At 35.9% G+C, this 9528-nt stretch overlaps 1 protein-coding gene across 1 annotated transcript in view; it reads left to right on the top strand.

Moving 5' to 3' along the window:
- The first annotated feature begins 269 nt into the window (after positions 1–269).
- The window catches only part of tei (teiresias), a 1182397-nt gene continuing 1173138 nt past the window's right edge, over positions 270–9528 (top strand). Inside the window, exons 1-2 of the mRNA XM_069822616.1 lie at positions 270–291; positions 394–927. Coding sequence (XP_069678717.1) covers positions 270–291; positions 394–927 — 556 coding nt within the window. The remainder of the gene's footprint in view (positions 292–393; positions 928–9528) is intronic.

The raw sequence follows: 9528 nt of genomic DNA, 5'->3' as shown, positions 1-9528 counted from the left end.
CATGTGTTTTTTATCTTCATATCTTTTCACCTACGTTCAATTGTACTTGTCTGTTAGTAAATTACATCCCCTTAAGATGACTTACATAAAAAAGTCGAAAATATTGGTGATGCATATTAATATATTGTAATTGATGTAAAAGAATCCACTTCTGCTGCCATAACTTGATAAGTGATAGACTGAAAATAAAACAAACTATTCGATATTATATTACTCTGTGAAGTTAACATCTTTGAAAACCTTCCACCCTGAATAAACCTACCAAATTTATGAACTCAATTATAGGACTAAGTAACAAATAAAACGAGAAAAGTCAGTCTCTAGGAAACATAAATAAAGTTGATATCAACTAAGCACGATGGTTATGGTGTATTTGTGTCTCTTGTTATGCAGGTCGGAGCAGCGTCCCTGCGGCGTCCCTGTCACACTCGCTGCGGCACCACCAGCATGGTGCGGGCGCCGGCGGGGGTCTCTCTCGACCCACCCCACAAGATGACCTCGACCTGCCCTCAGACTCGCCGCTGACCCCTGATGAACTATACCGCCTGTCCACCGCCGGCACTCCGACCACCGTGACCCCGTCGCCCGAGCCTCCGACTCCGCCGCGCATCGTAGAGCTGCCCGTGCGACAGCACCGCGAGGTGCACCTCAATTGCGAGCTGGTGGCGTCCAGCAACGCCAGCCTCAAGCTCAGGGCTTCGACTCTCATGTGGTTCCACGACGGCCGGCCCGTGGACGCCTTCATTCTGGACAAGAACACCCGGGGCAGCGGCCTGGGTCACCGCTACATGAGGGACCTCCTGACGGGACAGCTGCGCATTGCCAACGCCAGACTCGAAGACGAGGGCGTCTGGCATTGTGAGGACCGTGACCCTATCACCGGCATAGTCATCTCTACCGGAAAGCCTACCCGACTCATCGTTTTGGGTGAGTACAGTTTTCTTTTATATTCCTCAGGAAGAAGATTTAGGCCAAAACGGCTTGTGCCATCATCCTCGATTGTTGATATGATATGAGACAATTTAATATTGCCCTAATTCTTGTTGTAATAGAGAGCAAGAATAAAGATTATTTTTTGAGTAGGTCATTTCCAGAACTGAACATGTCCACTACCAACAAAAATTGAGATAATGACAATAGGGAGCAAAAATGAAGATTATTATTATTTGAGCAGGTCATTTCCAGAACTGAACATGTCCACTACCAACAAAAATTGAGATAATGACAATAGAGAGCAAAAATGAAGTTTATTATTATTTGAGCAGGTCATTTCCAGAATTGGACGTGTCCACTATCAACAAAAATTGAGATAATGACAATACAGAGTAAAAATGAAGGTAATTTTTTGCGTAGGTCATTTCCAGAACTGAACGTGTCCACTACCAACAAAAATTGAGATAATGACAATAGAGAGCAAATTGAAGATAATTTTTGAGTAAGACATTGCCAGAACTGAACATATTCACTAGTAAAATTAAGATAATGACAGTAGAGAGCAAAAATGAAGGTTATTATTTGAGTAGGTCATTTGCAGAACTGAACATGTCCGCTACCAACAAAAATTGGGATAATGACAATAGAGAAGACAAATTAAGATTATTTTTCAGAAGGTCATTTCCAGAACTGAACGTGCCCACTACCAACAAAAATTGAGATAATGACAATAGAGAGGAGAAATTAAGATTATTTTTGAGTAGATCATTTCCAGAACTGAACGTGTCCAATATCAACAAATATTGAGATAATGACAATATAAAGGAGAAATGAAGATTATTTTTGAGTAGATCATTTCCAGAACTGAACGTGTCCACTACCAACAAAAATTGAGATAATAACAATAGAGAGGATAAATTAAGATTATTTTTGAGTAGATCATTTCCAGATCTGAACGTGTCCAATACCAACAAAAATTGAGATAATTACAATAGAGAGGAAAAATTAAGATTATTTTTGAGTAGATCATTTCCAGAACTGAACGTGTCCGCTACCAACAAAAATTGAGATAATGACAATATAGAGGAGAAATTAAGATTATTTTTGAGTAGATCATTTCCAGAACTGAACGTGTCCACTACCAACAAAAATTGAGATAATGACAATATAGAGGACAAATTAAGATTATTTTTGAGTAGATCATTTCCAGAACTGAACGTGTCCGCTACCAACAAAAATTGAGATAATGACAATATAGAGGAGAAATTAAGATTATTTTTGAGTAGATCATTTCCAGAACTGAACGTGTCCACTACCAACAAAAATTGAGATAATGACAATATAGAGGACAAATTAAGATTATTTTTGAATAGATCATTTCCAGGACTGAACGTGTTCATTACCAACAAAAATTGAAATAATGACAATAGAGAGGAAAAATTAAGATTATTTTTGAGTAGATCATTTACAGGACTGAACGTGTTCACTACCAACAAAAATTGAGATAATGACAATAGAGAGGAAAAATTAAGATTATTTTTGAGTAGATCATTTCCAGGACTGAAAGTGTTCACTACCAACAAAAATTGAGATAATGACAATAGAGAGGAAAAATTAAGATTATTTTTGAGTAGATCATTTCCAGAACTGAACGTGTTCACTACCAACAAAAATTGAGATAATGACAATAGAGAGGAAAAATTAAGATTATTTTTGAGTAGATCATTTCCAGAACTGAACGTGTTCACTACCAACAAAAATTGAGATAATGACAATAGAGAGGAAAAATTAAGATTATTTTTGAGTAGATCATTTACAGGACTGAACGTGTTCACTACCAACAAAAATTGAGATAATGACAATAGAGAGGAAAAATTAAGATTATTTTTGAATAGATCATTTCCAGGACTGAACGTGTTCACTACCAACAAAAATTGAGATAATGACAATAGAGAGGAAAAATTCAGATTATTTTTGAGTAGATTATTTACAGGACTGAACGTGTTCACTACCAACAAAAATTGAGATAATGACAATAGAGAGGAAAAATTAAGTTTATTTTTGAGTAGATCATTTACAGGACTGAACGTGTTCACTACCAACAAAAATTGAGATAATGACAATAGAGAGGAAAAATTAAGATTATTTTTGAATAGATCATTTCCAGGACTGAACGTGTTCACTACCAACAAAAATTGAGATAATGACAATAGAGAGGAAAAATTCAGATTATTTTTGAATAGATCATTTCCAGGACTGAACGTGTTCACTACCAACAAAAATTGAGATAATGACAATAGAGAGGAAAAATTCAGATTATTTTTGAGTAGATCATTTCCAGGACTGAAAGTGTTCACTACCAACAAAAATTGAGATAATGACAATAGAGAGGAAAAATTAAGATTATTTTTGAGTAGATCATTTCCAGAACTGAACGTGTTCACTACCAACAAAAATTGAGATAATGACAATACAGAGGACAAATTGAGATTATTTTTGAATAGATCATTTCCAGGACTGAACGTGTTCACTACCAACAAAAATTGAAATAATGACAATAGAGAGGAAAAATTAAGCTTATTTTTGAGTAGATCATTTCCAAGAGTGAACGTGTTCACTACCAACAAAAATTGAGATAATGACAATAGACAGCAAAAAAATTAAATTATGATTTATTTAACGACGATCGCAACTGCAGAAGTTACATCAGCGTCACCGATGTTCCGGAATTTTGTGCCGCAGGAGTTCTTTTACATGCCAGTAAATGTACTGATATGAGCCTGTCGCATTTAAACACACTTAAATGCCATCGACCTGTGCCGAGATCAGACCCGCAACCTCGAGGATAGAAGGCCAGCGCTATACAAACTACGCTACCGTGGCCGACTAGACCGAAAACTAAGAATATTTTATGGGGTGGGTCATTTCCAGAAAATGAACATGTCCACTACAAATAAAAATTGAGATAAAGATAATAGAGAGGAAAAATGAGATTCTTTTTGAGAAGGCCATTTCCAGGACTGAACGTGTCCACTGCCAACAAAAATTGAGATAACGGCAGTTCTAGAATCTCTGTCATGGCCTCCTCAACACAGAAAAGGTGGGTTTACAAAACTCAATATGACCCATTATTTTTCAGCTTTGAAATATGTAGTCCTTTCCACAAGTCAACATATCCAGCAGTGAGTGTGTTCCATAACTTAATATGTCCATGATTTTTATAGAAAAAGTAACCGTCCAGGGATATTTTCTGCTGAGATGTTTGTAGTCTTTCGTTTTAAAGAAACATCTGCATTTAATTTAAATTATGACAACAATTCTTTTGACTTTTGGTTAGCTTTCATAAGAATACACAAAGAAAATGTAGTGCTCTCCAGACTTTTCTTGTAATATTTGTGACTTCTTCCTCCCAACCCAGTTTGTTACTTACTGTATATGTGTACATAGTTATTTACTAGTGTTTACTTGGGGCACTTGAGCCATTTAGTTGGTATTTGTGTTTATCCTACTGAGACATTTGTGCTCAATTTGAGCAGAGGGTATGACATGTTCTGACTAACATTTCTTCTGTATCACAATTTCGATTGTTTTTTTTTTTAAATACGCAATAGAACAGGTCCCAAGATTGTGTCAAAATATATGTTTAGAGCCGTTATTATCCTTGCTACCAACAAATCACAGGACATATAAATTATAATTATGCTTACTGACATCTCCATAACATAAATTTAATTTTTACGGTTGTGTTATACCAGATAATGTTTACTTGCTCGGGAGGCATTAGAAAGCATTTCTATATAATGAAGCTCATATGAATTTTATTGTTGTTCTTATCCCAGAACGACAATAGGGAAAAAGAATATACGAAATACTTATTCTACCCCTCTGCTCTTGCCCAATTAAGAAAAGTGCGTAGAATGTTATAAGCATTACTCGAGGTCTCTGACTTTTCTCATTAGGCCTACAGAGTATTATGTTCCTAAATACAATATACATCTAAGGAAAACTGTTTTACTGCTGAATCTGTTCTAAGTGAAAGAATTCACAATTGCGATGAATTCGGAAGTTCAATATACTTTATAGCTCGATACGTCCGCTAAGAAACGGTAACATATTTAAAACTACAAAACTGTAATGGGAACTGAGGCAGTGACGGCTAAAGAAGAAAGGAAATCGCACAGGGAACTGGAATTTAGTAGTACGCATATTTAGACTTCGTCATCCGTAAAAAATTCAAGCGTCATTCTGCATTTTAACCCTGAGTTTCGTACTAATCAAATTACCAAAATTGTATCTATAACGACAATAATAATAATAATAATAATAATAATAATAATAATACTTATTTACTTACTGGCTTTTAAGGAACCCGGAGGTTCATAGCCGCCCTCACATAAGCCCGCCATTAGTCCCTATCCTGAGCTAGATTAATCCACTCTCTATCATCATATCCCACCTCCCTGAAATCCATTTTAGCCTAATATTATCTTCCTATCTACGTCTCGGTCTCCCCAAAGATCTTATTCCATCCGGTCTCCTAACTAACACTCTATATGCATTTCTGGATTCGCTCATACGTGCTACATGCCCTGCCCATCTCAAACGTCTGGATTTAATGTTCCTAATTATGTCAGGAGAGAAATTCAATGCTTGCAGTTCTGTGTTGTGTAACTTTCTCCATTCTCCTGTAACTTCATCCCTCTTAGCCCCAAATGTTTTTCTAAGCACCTTATTCTCAAACACTCTTAATTTATGTTCCTCTCTCAAAGTGAGAGTCCAAGTTTCACAACCATACAGAACAACCGGTAACATAACTGGTTTATAAATTCTAATTTTGAGATTTTTTGACAGCACACTGGATGATAAAACCTTCTCAACCGAATAATAACAGGAATTTCCCATATTTATTCTTTGTTTAATTTCCTCCCGAGTATCATTTATAATTGTTACTGTGCTCCCAGGTATTTGAATTTTTCCACCTCTTCAAAGGATAAATTTCCAATTTTTATATTTCCATTTCGTACAATATTCCCGTCACGAGACATAATCATATACTTTGTCTCTTTCGGGATTTACTTCCAAACCTATCTCTTTATTTGCTTCAAGTAAAATTCCTGTATTTTCCCTAATCGTTTATGGATTTTCTCCTAACATATTCACGTCATCCGCATAGACAAGAAGCAGATGTAACCCGTTCAAATCCAAATCCTCTCTGTTATTCTGGACTTTCCTAATGGCATAGGCCTACTCTAGAGCAAAGTTAAAAAGTGAAGGTGATAGTGCATCTCCTTGCTTTAGCCCGAAATGAATTGGAAATGCATCTGACAGAAACTTACCTATACGGACTCTGATATACGTATAACGACAATAATAATAATAATAATAATAATAATAATAATAATAATAATAATAATACATACATACATACATACATACATACATACAAATTACTTTTAGAGAAGCCGGAGGTTCATTGATGTTCTCACATAAGCCCGCCATCGTTCCCTATCTTCAGCAAGATTAATCCAGTCCCAATCATCATATCCCGCCTCCCTCAAATCCATGTTCATATTGTCCTCCTGTCTACGTCTCGGCCTCTCCAAAGATCTTTTTCCCTCCGGGCTCCCAACTAACACTCTATATGCATTTCTGGATTCGCCCATACGTGCTACATGCCCTGTCCATCTCACAAATCTGGATTTAATGTTCCTAGTTATGCCAGGTGAAGTTCCACTGCAGCGTGACGTCATTGATGTCCACCGGTCCGGTGAGATCCGGAATACGCTGTTTGACATGCTTGACCAAGGGAGACAGACCTGAGTTCGTTGGTCTCTTACATCTGTATTACGGAAAAAAAAGGAAGAGGGCGTATTAGCGGCGATATTGCCAGTCTGCTGAAACTTCCAACTTAATTTTCTAATTAAGAGTGTATTTCATCGCAAAACGTAATATAGGTTTTCTATTCATTTAAGTGTATCCAATGCCCTTTTCAAACTGCAGGGTTATTTCACTTCCATCCTGTATATAACCCAGTAGTTGATACAGCGTCGTTGAATAACCTATTAAAAATAAAATTAGTCGATAACGCCTCTACAATTGGCTACTTAAAGTGAGATATTATTAGATATTAATTTTAAATTCATGAACTTAATATGGCCGTGTGTAATCAATGTGCTACATATTATTTTCGTTACAGCGGCGGCTTCGGCTACTCAGTATATAATGTACGGCGAGCAAGTCGATGTAATATCATATAGTTCATTTTGTTTAAAACTGGAACCGCCTATCTATCTTTATGATCCTGCTGAAGCGCTGGAATTGCAAAATGCATTGCATATTAGTCTATTTTGTGGTGGAATATCAAAGTCCATTGTTCACAAAGCTTTGAGGGCGCACTACGTCGTATTAAATATATCCCGGACGAGAGGTAGAAGTTATTTTGTTCAGACTTAGCTTTTGTAACACGGGTTCGAACTGCATAAAATGAGAGCAGTACGAAAACCTGCATATGCTTACATTAATATTCACTACGTGGAATGCTTTGCTTCGCACAAAGGGAGAGAATTTTGTGTGTGTATAAAGATAAAGTGAAAGATGTTACAGACCAGTGTCACAGTTGGTAACCCAGCCATTTGCGTCTATTTTAGGGATTAAGTGTAGTTTCGTGATCCACCTTTGAAGGATGTTCCTTTATTTTTCAACCATAAACTTGGGTTCACATTGTCCAAAGTATAATCAGAACTTAAAAATGTTTTCTTTTATTTCTTTCTTTCTTTCTCTCTTTTTTCCCTCGTCCTTTCTTTCTCTCTTTTTCCCTCTTTCTTTCTCTCTTTCTTTCTTCCACTCTTTCTTTCTTCCTTTCTTTCTTTTTCTTTCTTTCTGTCTTTCTTTTTCTTTCTTTGTTTCTCTCTTTCTTTCTTTCTTTCTCTCTTTCTTTTTCTCTTTCTTTCTTTTCCCCTCTTTTCTTTCTTTCTTTCTTTCTTTCTTTCTCTCTCTTTCTTTGTTTCTTCCTTTCTCTCTTTCTTTCTTTCTTTTCCCTCTTTCTTTGTTTCTTCCTTTCTCTCTTTCTTTGTTTCTTTTTCCCTCTTTCTTTCTTTCTTTCTCCCTTTCTCTTTTTCTTTCTTTTTCTTTCTTTCTTTCTATCTCTCTTTCTTTCTTTCTCTCTTTTTCCCCTCGTTCTTTCTTTCTCTCTTTTCCCTCTGTCTTTCTTTATTTCTTTCTTTCTCTCTCTTTCTTTCTTTCTCTCTTTCTCTTTTTCTTTTTTTTCCTTTCTTTCTATCTCTCTTTCTTTCGTTCTCTCTTTTTCCCTCTTTCTTTCTTTATTTCTTTCTTTCTCTCTTTCTCTTTTTCTTTCTTTCTTTCTATCTCTCTTTCTTTCTCTCTTTTCCCTCGTTCTTTCTTTCTCTCTTTCTCTCTCTTTCTCCCTTTCTCTTTTTCTTTTTTTCTTTCTTTCTTTCTATCTCTCGTTCTTTCTTTCTCTCTTTTTCCCTCGTTCTTTCTTTCTCTCTTTTTCCCTCTTTCTTTCTTTCTTTCTTTCTCTCTTTCTCTCTCTCTTTCTTCCTCTTTCTCTTTTTTTCTTTCTCTCTCTTTCTTTCTCTCTTTCTCTCACTCTTTCTTCCTCTCTTTCTCTTTTTCTTTCTCTCTCTTTCTTTCTCTCTGTCTCTCTTTCTTTCTCTCTTTCTTTTTCTCTTTCTCTTGCTTTCTCTTTTTCTCTCTTTTTGTTTCTTTGTTTCTTTTTTCTTTACTTGTTTCTTTCCTTTTCCCTTCTTTTCTTTCCTTCTGTCTCCTTTGTATTATCTCTTTCTTTTAATTCAGACACAATTCGTTGCAGTAGGACTTATTGTACGAGACTCACCTCACCTGCCCTGTGTAGAACGTAACTGTTAATCACTCCAAAGCTACTTGAAACCACATCCCTATTCGCCAGCTTCCGAACTGATAAGTGATTTCGTCCGAAGTACAAGCTTCATAAAAATATAACGAATTAGTACTGTGGGAGTTCACGAGATCAGTCCTGGTAGGAATGTGGAGTAATGTCAATACCACACGCAGGCAACAGCCAGCGTAACGCCACTCATGCTCGCAGAAAACGACATAATGACTCAAGGCGAACTTCACCATACATGAAACTGACATTTTCTAGTACACAGTCGGAGTAACAATTAAAGCAAATTTACTTTGTCTTATATTAAAAATGTGTTTGCTTGATATAGTCCCAAAAATTGTTGATTGTACACTTTAATACACTTATCTTTATAACTAACACACAAAATTAATAAAATTTCACAAGTATCAATAAAGGAAATAAGTATGATGCATAATATGGAATCTGGTATGTAAGGAAATACAAGAATAGAATAAATCACAATAACATCTTAATATATAAAATTGAATGTGGGAATGTATGTATGTATGTATGTATGTATGTATGTATGTATGTATGTATGTATGTATGTATGTATGTATATATGCTCTCTATACAAATCTACACGCTTTGACCGATATATGCCAAAGTTTGCACATTTAACCTTCATAAACAGGAGAAGAACATAGGCTACATTAATATTGTGCAAATGGAAGTTAAATTAATTAAAC

This window comes from Periplaneta americana, chromosome 3 (assembly GCF_040183065.1).
Source record: "Periplaneta americana isolate PAMFEO1 chromosome 3, P.americana_PAMFEO1_priV1, whole genome shotgun sequence".
NCBI classification, from domain to species: domain Eukaryota; kingdom Metazoa; phylum Arthropoda; class Insecta; order Blattodea; family Blattidae; genus Periplaneta; species Periplaneta americana.
The sequence above is the reverse complement of the archived record's forward strand: the minus strand, read 5'-3'. Positions and strand labels throughout refer to the sequence as shown.